This window comes from Larimichthys crocea, chromosome I (genome assembly GCF_000972845.2).
Source record: "Larimichthys crocea isolate SSNF chromosome I, L_crocea_2.0, whole genome shotgun sequence".
NCBI classification, from domain to species: Eukaryota; Metazoa; Chordata; class Actinopteri; family Sciaenidae; genus Larimichthys; species Larimichthys crocea.
The window spans coordinates 27,670,167-27,686,303 of record NC_040011.1 but is presented as its reverse complement, the minus strand read 5'-3'; the positions used below and the strand labels follow the sequence as shown (position 1 = coordinate 27,686,303).

Sequence of the window (16,137 nt, the reverse complement as noted above, 5' to 3'; positions counted from 1 at the left end):
TCACGGTAAACAAACAAATGTTGTGAGTCTATTAATAAGACAAAAAAAAAGTTCACAACAAAGCACTGCTGACGTGATGTCCTCGTTGTTCGAGGTCAAGGTTGCCTGACCTTATCAGGAAACCTCCTTTCATGAGTACTAAGCTTCAGGGAAGATGGAGGAGTGCTTGGTATTGTTGAGGTCTGGCCATCCACAGGGTTCTCCAACTAAGCATTAATAAAAACCACTACTGTACATCTCATAGCTTTTCTTCATTTCCTCACCTGTAATAACAAAGTTTATTGGTTTTTATCCCATTACTGAACTCAAACATGTTTTCTATCGATTTACTTCTACTTATTCCTACTTTACTCATCGTCATAAAGACACTCGAAGTTGAGGATCTGACACTTGATACTTAAAAAACAATCCTGTGGTAATTACGTGTCAGACTGGACTGAATATATCAACAGGAACTGCACTTGCGGGTGTGATGAAAATGTCATCCATCTTGGCTCTTATGATTCACGCTAGTTTTTGAAAGAAAATGTGTGGATATGCTGACTGCACTTTGATTCGGGTCACATATTTTTTTGCTTTTTTATTTTAAGACAAGCTCATAGATAAATCTCTCTTGATCTGAAGAGAATATTCCAGGTTTTCGATGGAGCCTTTCAAGATCACAGTAGGGGATCCAGCTCAAGACATTTGGACATGGAGCACGTGTAAATCCCGTCAGTTAATACTCTCTGGGTTGCTGTTACAGGAAGGGCAAATCAAATCCGACTGCACAAAATCTCATCAGACAGATGTACTAACCAATGACACCGATAAATCAATGTGACTGTAAGAGACACACATGCACATATACGCACACATGAACAAACACTTCTGATCAAGGCCTGAAGGCTTTCAAGTCGTAATCACCTATGGGAGTGTTCAACATGGAACGCCCACCGTGCCTGTGCATTCATTTAAAAACGCCACTGCCACAACAGAGGCAAAATATAAAACAATCGGCCTGGCAGAGTGTTTTGGACCAAATCTTGATGCTAATAAATAAAGTAAAATCTAATTAATATTTAAAGCTAATCATAGCCACAGAGCTGGAGAACACACAAAGACAGATTGGAGCCCGCGGGGGGAAACAGGGAGCTTTCTGACTGAAGCTCTCAGTAGACCGAAGTCTCTACTTTTCTCAGATTTAAATTCAAAAGCTCTTGTTTTAAAGAATCTCCTTATAACCCCAACTGGAATCATATACAATCATGCACGCAAGCTCTTGATAATAGCAGCATAATCGTTTAGTAAACAGACGACAGGGGAAAAGAAATTAATATGGCATCATTATGTCTTGCAGCGTCTAATGATTTCCTCACACATACGTGAAATGGTCATGGCTACAGAAGCTATTTGAAAATGTCAATGATGCAGCTATAAAAAGCCCAGCTCAGATAATTCTGAATGACTGTGCAAGATTATTGCTTTTCATCGTGCTCGCATCCAAAAAACACGACTTGTTATGAAAGCTTAAAGATAACAGACATGTGGGGTTGGGCGTGTGTGATTACTGCCCTGCTCTCCGGCTCTGTATAGGTAGTGGGGGAGGGGTGGCGTTCACATTTCCCATCCAAGGATGAGCAACGATGACTGAGGAGAGCTGGGAGGCTGGGGGTGGTAGTGGTGGGTGTGCGTCTCCATCCTTTGCCATGCTATAGCCCGTTCACAGGACGGGGAGCGCGTACTGGCCATTCACATGGCTGTTTTAAGAGATGAAGGGACAGATGCTTGTCCACGGTGTCAGGGCCTCGCTTGCTTTCTCTCTCTGACAGCACCACCAACTGCCTCCTCTTACATAACCCCCTCCCCCTCTCCAGGCCCACTGCCTGCCTTTATTGGCTTATTTCTCTCTTTTTCAGCCTTAGCATTTTCACCCCACTGACTGTTGCCTTTTCCCTCCCATCATCCTTCGCTAATTCTTCCTCAGCAATTCCAGCTTTTTTTTGTTCTAATACAGATGCTGCTGGACTGGTTTTTGTGTGATGCACGTTCGCATGATGTAGCAAGGATTCTTTGAAAAGGATTAAACAGAGTAGTTTATCCGTTTTAAAAGAGCTGTTTAGGCAACATACGATTCCTAAAAATCTTATTTCATCAAGTAGATACAGGTTTGTTTCATTGTAAGCTGACTATAGAATGAATTTGCTGGAAATGAGCAGTCGAAAAATTGGTAATACTGATGGAGAGTAAAATCTCCATGTAAGCAATAAATGCTTACATAATCACATCTGCTGTGAGCTTTCAAATGTGTGAAATAAGCCTGATTGTTCTGGATGCAGAAAAAAAGGCTTGCAATAGATTTTATGCAACAACAACAGAAAAAAAAAAAAACAAGACTGTCAATCTGTAAAAACCTCTCTTTGGCTGTAGTAATCTGCTAATATCAGCCAGGTTGTGGCTCATTTGTGGGCTCAGCACAGGGGGATTTCTTCCACTCTGACACTGAAATTTCAGCCTCCATTTTACCCCTATGCTTCTCCTCACCTTCCTTCTTCCTACTGCCTCACATTTCTTGCTCAAAATGCAATCAAGACATAAACGGAGGAGCTACAAACAATGCAGAGGCTTCCACTTGCCGCAAATACGAGGCTGCATAGACACATACTCATGCACAACGAGAACCATTCCTTGAATCTCATGCTCACCAAGCTACCCTTCCCCCACCCAAGCTTACTCTCATGCTCACATACATGCACCTTGCTTAATTAAAGACTGTGCTTCTGAAGCTGTTCTGACCTTTTTTTATTAACTGTAACCTATAAACGCATGTAAATAAAGGGTGATAATAGAAACAAAATGGAGCGTATGTAAAGAGGCGGTTTCATTCACACTGTTTAGCATGTATGACAGGCAGCGTTTGGACACAGATTGCTGCTGATTCTCTGACAACACATTTATTATTTTGCCACTTTCTGGAGAAAAATGGCATGCTGAGAAACTGAGTTCAAATAAGAATGGAACTGGTATCAGGGATCGATTTCATCATCGCTTCCTCCACTCTCAGCTAATGAAACACAATCCTACAATTAGTTAATCTCTGAGAAATCTATTTTTCTTACTTGTAATTTCTTACAGAGTCAATATGTATTGTCGGATTTACCACCTTGAGAGAACTTAAAATAATTGCAAACTGCATCTCAGTGCTGCTTCAATGAATGAAAATGCAGCATTTTTTGGCCTGTGGTAACTGCATCAGCGTGAGCCTTTGACGACATACACTAGGTGTGTTAAATCTATAAGCATTAGTTATCTGCATCAAATACAAGCATGAAGATCATCTCCATGTGTGTGCAAGTGGAACTGGATCAGTCCTGTTCTGTTCTCCTTACTTTGCTGAACCACAGTCAACAAATGGGAAACGGAGAGCTTGAGATGAATACTAAATATGAATTCTCTTCCATAAACCGACTGCCTCAGCTGATACATGATGGTCTCTGTTTTACTACAGCAAACAGCTCATCTGATCCCAGTCTCCCCGACCAGGCCTGACAGGCCTAAGTTATCTAACAGAGTGAGGAAGATGAGTTACCTGGTCATACCACTCCCGGTTGGTACAGGTACACTCGGGCCACCATCCTCCTTGTCCACTGGAGTTGTTGCCGTTTACTTTGGGGGCACCTTTGGATTGGCCCTTTGGGTTGGGGCCTCCAGGGCCCCCACCAGACATAATCTTGCCCTTACTTCTCCCCAAAGTGCCCCCTCCTCCTCCCATGCTTCCACCTCCCCCTGAGGCTGGAGGGGGTAAGGTCTGGCCTCCCCCGTACCCAGGCGGGTATCCATAGGGCTCGGCCTGCCAGTCTCCTCCATATGACGGGGCGTCCATCCTACGCAGGGCAGCCATACGGGTCACCTCATAACATTCTGGGCACTTGCAGCAGTGGTGGTGTTTGTGCATGCTGGCTGTGCTGGCTGGGCTGACGCTGAGCTGAGCGGCGTGGCACTCTGTCTCTGCTGCCTCCTCAGATCTCACACAGCACGCTGTGATCGGCTCACAGAGCGCTAATGCCGACGGAAATAACACTAATCACAGGAATTTCTACAGATTTTCCTTTTTCGTCAAATCCTGCCACTCTCTCTGCTTTATTCCTCTCGGACGTAGAAAAAAAAAAGATTGAGAGGGACGGCAAGCAGCAACAGGAAAACAAAAATACAAAATGGGCACGTAGTCTTTGTCCTCTTGACGTAGAAGATCAAAGGAAATATTCAAAATATTGTATACGACCACACAATCAGAGACCAGCCCCGATGATAGAAATTTCCTCTTGCCTCTCTTGGTTCACAGTGATGCGCATATAAATTCATAGATATATATATATATATTCTTTTGTTTATATATCATATATATTTACACACACAAATACATATAAAAATATTAATATAAACAGACAAGCACAAATACAGATATGTACAGGGATAAATGTATATATATATAAATATCTATATGCGTGTGTACAAATATATATATAGATATATAAACAATATGTATAAATAAATGATATCCGCAGATGAAAATCTTCCTCAGTTAATTCTTGGTATCTTCCCGTTCTGTCAAAATCTCACGTTTTTCCTCCTGCGTTGAAAATCGTTGTCTTTCTCTCTCTCTCTGTCTCTTTTCTCAGCCTGCAGAGAGGAGCTGAGCACTGGATCGCCTCTCAGCCAGCTTGCCCTAGATGTGGATTATTCAGAGGGATGCGAGCAAGCAAGAGGGAGATGCAGAGCGAGCAGAGGAGAGAGAGAGGGAGAGAGAGAGCAAGAGAGAGAGAGAGAGAGGGAGGGAGAGGGGGGATATGTAGCAGCATCCCTCCAGCACCTCAGCCCTGACAGCCACAGCCAATCAACTGGCAGCGCTGCCATCAGCAGCAGCAGCACCAACAGGACTGCGCGCTTCACTAGCTGCTCTTAAAGGGGCCCTAACACCTCAAAGCTCACTGCTGCCTGCATGCACTTTGGTGAAAAGGTACTGCTTCACAAATCAAGGCACAGTGAAAACATTGCATTTGTGTTTTTTTTTCTCTCAATAACAAAGGTCAGGAAGCCACAGCCTGCAACGTGCTAATGCCAAACCCTCATTCCTGATCCACTAATTACGAGTCTAAACCATGTTTTTCATCAGACCAATGCAGCCAAAATCCAACTTACAGCAAGCACCCCAGTCCTTCCAACTGGTCACCTCCACGGTCATCTCTAGTTCAGCTGCAGACAGACAGTGTTCTTGTGCTAGTGATTGGCAACCTCGGGCTCTGTGTCACAGCACACATCTGTAAATAATCTCACAATGGAAGCAGGTGCAGCGCATGAAAATCCTTTTTCTCCTGGGTACCACTAAACCTGCCTCTCAACACAGGATGTCTTTGAATCACTGTGCATTACTTCACATCACTCTCTCCTCTTTCTCGCTTCCTTTTTTAGCATTACTACAGGCATAGCAGCTCTGCTGTTGAATTATTTTATCGTTAAGTTCTGCCCACATGCAGGATTGGGTCAAAATAAACACAGTGAGAGGAAAACTGCACTCCTCAAGCCTCAGTTAAGGAACCATAGGGGAAAATATTTTATGTTCACAATGATGACATCAACACATGTGTACGAAACCAACAAGATTACACGCTTGGGCTTTTCGAGTGGGTGGAGGAAGAGATTGAGAGTGAGAATGTGTGAGGGGGGGAAAAAGAGAGAAGGAGAGACTATATGGCTTTCATGTATCTGTGGCAGTTATATTTTCAGTAATGCGATAGGACTGCCTGTGAACAATTTTGCATGCTTATGAATTTGTGGGTTGATCACAGCTCGATATAAAACATCCTGACACTGAGGGTGAGGGTTTATTTTTTAGAGAAGTAAGAGGGAAGTGTCGCCATTAAAGCCCTGCATATATGCATTATTAATGAAATGTGACGGGGAACGGAGCTGGGTGTGTCTGCGTGGGGGAGAGAGTATATTTGTACATAGGCTGCATGTTACAGTGCTCATACGTGAATGCCAGTGCCTGAAAAACATGGTGCCTTTAATGTACATGTATATTAATGTGTGTCTATGTGTATCCTATTAAACTGAGCAGGATTTTACAGCAAGAGCACACTGCATTGTGTTGCAATCCTACCAGGAGGCACACACAGCAGGATCAGCCACACTAAATTACATGCCAGTAACAGTAACTATCTTCGATATAATGATATTCTGCTGTAACCTACAGAGATTTGCCAAGCAGAGAGCAAAAACAGGAGAAACTTGGGCATTTTTTTTTAAAACAGAGACTAGAAACCACTGTGTGCCTCAAGTTACATTATCGGATGCAGCCACAAACCCCGCTAAAGCCAATCAGAGCGGCGAGGAGGGGCTTCGAGGCAGCGGCTTGAAAGGACGATGTAAGCATATCGATCACAGCACACATGACCGAGCACATGTTGCAACCATCCTTCCCTAGCCTCGCTCTGTGTGTCTTATAAACTGTTCACAACGCATTTACCACTCAGCACTGTCAGAGAGTTGGCAGCATAAAAATAAACACACACTGTACGGCACACAGAATGAGGGAATGGCAAGCAGGATGCACATAATAAAAGAGAGAGAAAGATCCTCTGCACTGAATGAACATAGATATCTCATTTGTATGGCTGGGCGTGCACATACGCACACATCTGCAAGATAAAGTGTGTATGTAGACATATTTAGTACCTCTGGGAAAAATTAAATATGACATAATATAAAATATGTTTTAAAAATTGTCTTTTTTAAAGCCAATCAATTGCCGCTTTTCTGCATCGGGAGAGGAAGAGGGAGGGGACAGAGAAGGTCTAGAAAGTTAATGTTTTGTTGATGATGTCTTGTAAAATGTCATTTTACAACATAATTCTGTGGATTAAGATGTATAAATGGTATAACTTCTGCCTATATGTGTGCAGATATTGTGAAATCTAGGCAACTGTAAGCTTATACAGGTATCATAAAACCCACATTGGTACAACAAAGTGTAATCAGATACTTCAGCCCTCAACTGATACAACCGTTGTGCAGATTATGTTCAGTTTTTGTGTGAAGGTTTGGTTGAATTACAGGTTGTCGTTTGTAGTGTCCTTGTATTAGATTACACGATATTGTCACATTTAATCTGCAGTTTATTACACAATAAAGCTGTCACCTATATAAGATTATTTTTCCATTTGTGACACAGTGCCAAGCAGAGAAGGCAATAATCAGTCGCTGGTATTTCTAAATACCGGAGATGGAAATATATAAAATCATGGCAATCCTTTAGTTCATCTTCAAAATTGAAAAAGTTGTTGAGATCTCAGTGAATAGTGAAAAGGAATTACTGAAGCAATGTGTTTTACGAACACTGAAACAATGGCAATGATTGAATTGTTAGCTTTGATAACTAGTCGTACAATCCTGGACAAAATACAACTTGTTTTTTATACATCCAGAGGAACAGCAATCTTGAAATGTTGTTGGAACACAGACATTCACATATCCATTCACAAATATATATGTGTGCACAAACATGTTATGTGGTGTTTGACTGTGTGTGTGTGCAGTCCTTGAAAAACTGTTGTGCCCAATTAAACAGCTTGGACTGGAAAGATGTGGATCAACAGCATTAGGTGATTTATCTTGTGAAATGAAAGCGCTAACCTCTGACCTTCTGTTGACAAGTGAAAAAGAAGGAGCTGTGATTTATGGCATAAACGGGGGAATTATCTTTTGAACAGAGATGCTTCTCCGCATCGCACCTTGCAGCTCCCCCAACACTCAGCATCAGCCTGCACAGCCCTTATTACATAAACCCACCTGGACTCCTTGTAACAAACATACACACAGTTACACACACTCACACACGCTATCGTAATGAGCGTTAAAACCCCCCCAACCACTGCACAGACCATGTATTGAGCTTTTCAGTCATTTCTAGGCATTTCTCACAGAACCTATGTGACTACTCCTTCGTCACCTGACCGGATGCAGCACCATAAAAGGACAGTCGGTAGTGAGGCGGTCTTAAAGAGGCAGCTCCATATCAACACGTACTAAGCTTTTCTACTGTAGTCTTAACTAACTGCAAGAGAGGGTGAGGAAGCAAGTCTTATGAGTCCCTCTGAGGCATTATTACACCTTATATCAGAATCCGCTGGTTTCTTCCACAAACAGCAGATATTGAAAGGAGTTAATCCCAGAATATAGGAGAATATTTACAGTTCATACTTCCACTGCCTCAATGAATCAGCTTTGTGAAGTGTGAATGTGCAGGAGGGGGGTGGGGTAGTGCATGGCAAAAGGAAGAGAGAATCAGAGATACTCATCAGTTTTGCATTAAAGGCCAATAAAACCTGCTGAGGAGCCACCATGATGCTCTCCCAGCGATGCAGATGCAGAAAACAAAAGCTAAACGGCTAAGTCTCCTATTAATAGGCCTCAGTGGCAGAGAACAGCTGCTCCGCTACACACACCAAACACAGCACCTCCAAGTGATGGAATAATAAGAGAGAGAGAGAGAGAGAGAGAGAGAGAGAGAGAGAGAGAGAGAGGGAGAGATGCATGCACATAGAGAAAAATGAAAGAAGGAGTGGAGGCAAGATGGCAAGAGATTTTATCAGAGCTGCACGGCTAAGGAACAGTCTTTGGCGTGGACAGATGCACAGAGAGATGTCGCAAAGAAAGAGAGCTAAGAAACGGGGTGAAAGTAAGAGGTTAAGAGATGAGCTGGAAACCGACAGGAAGGTGTAAGCAGTTGATTAAATATGATGAAGGTGCTGCAGGTCCACGACAGACGCCATAATGAGGAGAAACAAAGCTAAGGCGCCCTGTGTGTGTGTGGGCAGAAATGCGATGACTAGAGGGGGCATTACTGAAGCATGGTGCTGAACAGAAGGGGGGAGTAAAAATAGAGAGAAGAAAATAGAGAGATGCTGAGAAAAACAACAAAGTGCTTATGTGTTCATGAGTGCATTGGAATGCAAAATAAACTGTGTAATTATCCATTCACCTTGCCACGGAGAGCAATGCATCTGAAATCAGCGTTGCTTGCTGAGTGTGCATCATCACAAATGTGCTCAGCGCGTGTACAGAAAGAAAGAAAGAAAGAGAGAGAGAGAGAGAGAGAGATGAAGAAAAAAACCCCAACAAAGACACTAAAAGAGAAAAGAAAAAGAGGAAAAGGAGGAATGAAAAAGACAGGATGAAAAACAGAGAAGCGAGGAGAGAGAGAGAGAGAGAGAGAGAGAGAGAGAGAGTAAAAAAGAGTCAGAGCAGTCTGTAGGGATGCAGGCGGGGGAGGAATGTGGTTTCCATGGCAACCTGAGGAAGGCTGAGCTCTGGGTGTCCGTTCCAGCTCTGCACTGCACCGGCCCTCGCCTCTCAGCCGCCTTGCTCTCTTCTCTCTCTCTCTCTCTCTCTCTCTCTCTCTCTCTCTTGCTCTCCCCCTCTCATCTCTCACCTCACAGCCTCCTCCCCCCCCCACTCTCTCCCTCCTTCCCGTTCCCTGCGCCTCCTCAGCTCCCTTACTTCCCTCCTTTATATGATAGAGGGAGTCTCACACACAACCAGCTCCATATTATCCACACCAGAGTCAACCTACTGTCACTGTATTCTTATGCAGACATTATCATACAGGTACACTGAATCCACGTGCTTACAGCCAGCATCTCCCTCTTTCTTTTACCTCCCCTCCCCAGTCCATTGCACTAGCTCTGGGCTCAGCTGAAAAGCCAATGCCTGCGGCCACTGCGCTGCCATGTGCCACTGCCCGTGTGGTAATGGGGAAGGCATGTGAAGAACAACAATACAGAGGAACACGGCTAGCCTACGAGACACATCTCTATCATGAAATACGCTGACCGTGCTTGCTGCTCGTGTAAGCAGCAGCTTGGCCGCAACCCTTATAAAGAAACTGTTGAATTACGCTTATTTGTGTTCTTGCCAGGAGTTAGATAAGAACATCGATACCACTCTCATGTCTCTGCGTTAAGTATAAAGCTGGAGCCAGCAGGCAGTTAGCTTAGCTTATCATAAATATTGGAAACGGGGGGGGGGGGACTACTAGCACCCCTAAAGCTCACTTAGTAACACATTATATCTGGTTTGTTTAATCTATACAGAACAACAAAACATACGCCCTCATAAAGCTCACACTGTAGTTCACTGTTTTTGCAGGGATTAAACAAACCTTTAATGTGTTAATTAATGTGCTTTAGAGGTGCTGGTAGTCTGCATTTTGTTACCTTTGGACAGAGACAGTCTGATTCTAATCTTTATGCAAAAATAACCACCTGCTGGCTTTAGCTTTATATTTAGCACAGGGGCATTGATCTTCTCATCTAACACTCACCAAGACTGAAGACTGATTTCCCAAAAATGTTGAATCACGTTAGGATTTCAATTTTACAGCTGCAGGTAAAGAAGGTGATGATAAAATATGTACAACATTACTGTCTGAGTATTATTAAAAACATAAAAACTATTAATTACTATGATCTATATGACCATCGTAGATAATTATCATTGTAGGTGTTAAAACCCTGAAGAGAAAATGAGTTCAATTTAGCATCACGATACTCAACACCCTACTTGACCAAACTGAGGTGATTCCAATCATTTAAACTATAGAGGTCAACTCAATTATTTCACCACAACCAAAATGTTACAAAGGTCTTTCAGGATGCTAAAGTGCTTCTGTGACTGTCAGCATTAGGATCATCAGTTGCCTGATGTCTGAATAAAAATCACTGAAAAGAAGAAGAAGTTATGTACAGGACACTGCCCTACTCACCTTTGGCACATCGACATGGGAGCGAGACACCAAGCCAGAAACTCGCTCCACTTTGTGAGCGCTGCTCCTGCTGGTCACCCGCACCCGAAACACGCCCTCTTCCTCCTCCTGGTCCTGTGAGATGAAGAGTGAATAAAATCAGGGGGGAAAAAATCATTGTTCAGCAATGATCAGGTCATACTTGTGAATACCAAAGATGACAATCATCACAAACATCTTTAAAAGGGATAGCTCAACAGCATATCTGGGGAAATATGCTCATTCACTTTCTTGCTGAGAGTTCAGTAAGAAAACTGATACCACTCTCACGTCTGTAGTATTGAGTCACAACTTTAGAAACAGTTTCATCCAGGTGGTTGTAACAGTCTTTAAGGATTCTGAAAAGACGTATACAAGAGCAATAAGTGTTAAGCAATGAGTCAAATTAGAGGTTTTGCTCCGTGACTCAAACATAATGGTTCTACACGAACGATACAAGCTGGGCCCATAAAAAACAAAACAAAAACAATCGTTTGTGGTTACATACTAGAATGTTGTCTTGGTTTTAGACTTGGTAAGACTCTAGGAAGTCACTCACTGAACATCTAGTGCCAGGCTAGCTGTTTCCCTGTTCCAGCCTTTATGCTGGGCGAAGCTAACCAGATGCTGGCTCTGACTTCATATTTAGCAAGAAGAAGTGAGAGAAGTTCTCATCTAACTGTTGGCAAGAAACAGAGTCTGCTTATTTTCTAAAATGTTGAAATTAATTATTTCAGGGTTTTTTTTAGTATCACTAAGAGTCAGCACTTCTCAGCACAACAGAACTGAGAGGAGCTACTACATAAAAAAAATACAAAGCTAAAGAAACTGTACAGTGGTGAAAGGAGAATAACTGCAAATCAAAAAAAATTATATTTCACAACACAGTGCTGTTTGTTGTGGAAACTGTCACCTGCCAGAGCAGAGCAGAACTGGATTGGACGGTTCACTTCATCTCATATGTAACTAACCAAAATCTTCGACTGACTGCGGACAGGAATACACAGTTAATCAACAGTTTCTGAAATTTACTGAGACCATTCCCACAGTTTAGATCCTGAACTGACAGCAGAGGGCAGCCTTCAGAGCTGGACATCACCGGTGCAGTTACCACAAAACAAGCCCAATGATCTTCTAAAGAAGTAGTGCCTTCTTCCTCCTCAGCTGATAACTTTAAATAAAACTAAAAGCTTCTCTTGAGCTTAAGTTGAAAATGTTTAAGACACACACAGCCCTAAACATACAGGCTTCTGTACCTGTCATCACTGCAACTAAGAAAATAAACCTTTAGTGTTACATTAATGTGCAGTTTACAGCATTCTCACAACACTTTTCTTTATTTTTGCGGTGCTATAAATCACATATACCAGTCCATCAATTAATAATTTCAAGTTATACAATATTTAAAATTTGTGACGTGTTTCACACACTTGTTGGCCTTTACCTTCTTAATCATTCCATAATTATAACACAATAAAATCAAACATATGTATTTATTTGGAGACCCATTAACCACTACTGAGATAAAAAGCATCAAAGGGTCCGTGCAATCAAAACACTAATTGCTCTCTAATTATGAAATCAATTAGACTAATAAAAATATCTTTCTCTTTCACGCTTTCTTCCATTTCTTTTCCAAAGGACCTATTCTCCACTCTCACCTGCTACTCTGCACCAAATCGGGGAATTTGCAGACTCATTTAGTTTCCCTCCCATCCTCCAGGTGACAGCATGGCTAGAATACTGATGAGTACCTCACTGTGTGTCCATTAAGCAGCTCTTGCATTTTCAAACTTCCCCATCTATCTCTCCAGGACTGTGCCTGGGCCCCACAAGTAGCTGGGATCCAGAGAGGGAAGGCTGGAGGAAGGATCAGGAGCCCTGCTGCACTGAATTAGAAGCTAGACAGGGTGGATCACAGAATACACCGAGAGGATCTTAGCAAGGCTGCATACAGTTCAAGCCACAGTCATGGTTTGTGGTTTAGATCAGAGTGACAGATTAAGGGAGTGACAGATTATGACCACATGGCACTGCAAATGACCTCATGCATTTCAGCATCAAGGAAGTGGACCTGAAGTGGGAGTATGTCACGCTGTGCAGATTGACATGTTCTGCTTGTGGTCACCTTTACCTGCAATACATCAAATGTAGAACCAGTATAATAATATAACGTGCAACGTGAGGTATTGACAGAGCTCAGACTAACAAACATCGACTAATTATTACATAGGAGTGCTAACTGGATCAGCTCATCATGGACCAGTCACTGTGATTGTCATTCCAACACACAGTCCAACACAGATCAGTCAGATTATGCTGGTATTTGTGTTTTATTATATTTATAACAATGTGATGCTATGACAGAAGTTACACAGCGGAATGTACATTTGGTTACACTACACAGTCCAGTCCTCCATGACATATATACTGTACATAAACAAGCTAATTATTACAATTTATATTATTGATAAAGTATCCTCTACATTATTTTACATAGTCGGTGAAAACATGTTTTAATTCATGTTGATAAATCAGATTACAGTCTAACAAAGTTAGAAAGCTGTCTGGTTTAGTGATGGCGAATACAAACAATGTTATAATAATCATCACACTGATAAGTTAGCATCAGGGCTCTGCTTTCTGCATGGAAACAGGTCTTCTTAATCTGATGTCTGTGGCGTGATGTATGTGGTGACGTCAGGCCATATGACATCCTCAAAAAACTGAACATGTGCTCCCAGCTTCCAAACATAAATACATACTACAGTAATACTCTCTCATTAATCTTTTGCACAACCATCATTCCTACTATCACAAACGTTTTCTATTTACACTATGTTAAACTACTCATATTACACTGATATCACACTTACTGCACATATTATCTGTGTATACATAGATGACGATATGCCAGGTATACATTTATACATTTTACACATGTGTGCAATCCTGTGTTTGTGAACTGCTATAGTCAGAAATAGCAACAAACAAAAAAATGTGCAGGCTGTAAAAGGTAAATAAAGCAGCAAATCATTGAGTTGTTGATTGACTAATTTAGTGATCCCCAACCAGGAGCTGCTTTTTGCATTTAAAAGTGGAAAGACTCTGGATCAGCTCGATGAATTCTGATTTGATAAAAAAATAAAATAAATGTACACTGTTATAATTGACCGTACATTAGGATAGCAGTATTCAACTTTTAGTATAATCAATACTGTTAAATAAGATCAAATTTAAATCAAATGAACACATCTGCAACATGATGGGTGGTGCTTGATCTGAAAGGGTTGTGGTTCTTCAGACAAAAAAAAGGACATGAATCACTGGACTAATCCATCATGTGACATAATTCTTACAAATACTTCCCATTATGTTTTAAACCTTGTGCAATCAGAACATACATTGATAGCATGTTCTATGCTACGTCCTTTACACAATGTTACAAATAAACAAGAACCCTTTCTGTTAAAAATAATGTCACTCGTGGACTAAAGTGTCCATTTAATACAGTCTAACAAATGACAAGTTTATTGTATCTCCTGTGTTCAACTGACTGTACATAATCCAGTTCAGACTTAGCACATGAATTTCAAAAACATATTGCCATTAAGTGATTGACTACAGGGAGGGGCTGTTAAGCATGAAGGAATAATGTTAGATTAAAGTTTTTATCTTGTGTGAGGTTAGAATTGTGTCATTTGAGGCCTGACACTGAAACATGGTTTGCATACATGACTTGCAAACACATGTATATACTGTATGTATACACATATGTAAGAATCTATTTATGTATAATATCTAATAATGATTTATCAGCCAAACACGCACGGTGGCCCAGTCAAATCCACAGCCACATGCTCCATGTTTTGGTTCATTGATGGCTGGTGGATTATAAGGTGAGGCCCCACCTGACAGTAACCCCAGTGGTCGACATCAAACTCATGGTTCCGATTAGTATCCAATCAGAAGGTCCCAAAGGATCAAACAGAAAATGAACAACCCCTGGAGCACAGCTTTAATCCAGGATCTGGTCATTGAGGAGGCACAGTGGGACAGAGCCAGCTGTCCCCTCAGTGGTCAATGGAGAAACATGGGTGACTGTATTATATTACACCAAATTATGTATTTTTTGTACAAAATTATTTTATTTTGTTAGATTTTATAGCGTGTGTTTCAGAAAACAATGAAGGCCTCTTTTACTGGGTACAAAAAAGGGATTAAGATGGATTACACAAGAGGGAATCCCCTTCTAGGGCAGAAAAGGGACAACTGAGCAGGGAGACACACCTGGAAATCAAAGTTATAACTCAGCAAATCATCACAGGTAAACTCTAAACAAAAGGTGAAGAGAAGGCTGCTGAAGATAAACTGATCAGACCAGTGGGTAAGTCATAGTTTATCTATCAGCTAAGTAGAAGAAACCATTCACAGCACCCACTGGGCTGTCTCATATTTGCTATCTTTCGCTCCATCACAAAGAGAACCACCTAGGGTGTTTTGGTAGCCCCCTGGTCTAAGACGTGTGCCATATAACCACAGGGGACCGGGGCCACCTTTATTGCACATCATACAGTATGTCTTTCTTTCTCCCCATGTTTCTTTTCAGCTTCTTCTACAAAACAATTTTGTAGACAAGACTGTTACATACACTTGTTTTCTTCTGGATAAGAAATGAGAACAGTGAGCATTAGAAAATGGCCTGTTGCATTTCAAAATAAGGGTCTTTCAGGCACACGTAATTTAAAAAATTGGTCTGATGTGTCAGTGGAAGCATCTAGTTTGTTGGTTCAAAGAGATCAAAGCTGATCATAATGCCTTAAATTCAATTTTGAAAATGACTTTTTTTTTTCTTCTTCTTCTTGGCTTCATTATCAATGTTTGCCCTTACGTACCGCACATAGACAAAGGTTGCATTACTGTGTGTGCAGATAAAAAACAAGACACACATGCCCACATTAGGAAGAAACTATAGCGTTTTGCTAATCTCTGCTAAAGGACAGACCAAAGATCATTCACTTAATGGGCTAGAGAAGTCAGCCAGAGATCAATTTCATTAACATTTTGGCATACCTGAAGGAAAGTTATGAGCCAATATTAAATCATGCAAGTGATGTAAAGTCAGGGGTTCTTACCCTTCCAAAGCCTATTAGATGATCAGTGACATGGAAATACAAACAAAATGATTCATATTTTTAACCACTTCTGTCCATGTTTCACTTTAACATGTAGCCCGAGCTCTGTGATGCTCCATGGTAAACATCTGAATGAGGCTGAAAGCTACACAAAATGCAGCTTTTCTTGCTTCAGTTCAGTTG

At 41.6% G+C, this 16,137-nt stretch overlaps 1 protein-coding gene across 6 annotated transcripts in view; it reads right to left on the bottom strand.

Annotated features, from left to right (window-relative positions):
• dlg3 (discs, large homolog 3 (Drosophila)) overlaps positions 1-16,137 on the bottom strand; it is a 73,739-nt gene that overhangs the window by 49,436 nt on the left and 8,166 nt on the right. For 5 of the 6 annotated variants that reach the window (XM_027279759.1, XM_027279757.1, XM_027279765.1 and 2 more), the window contains exon 4: positions 10,802-10,915. In XM_027279759.1, the coding sequence (XP_027135560.1) occupies positions 10,802-10,915 (114 nt within the window). Of the gene's footprint in view, positions 1-3,568; positions 4,409-10,801; positions 10,916-16,137 lie in introns of those variants that run through there. The other variant, XM_010736577.3, reaches the window with a different exon arrangement.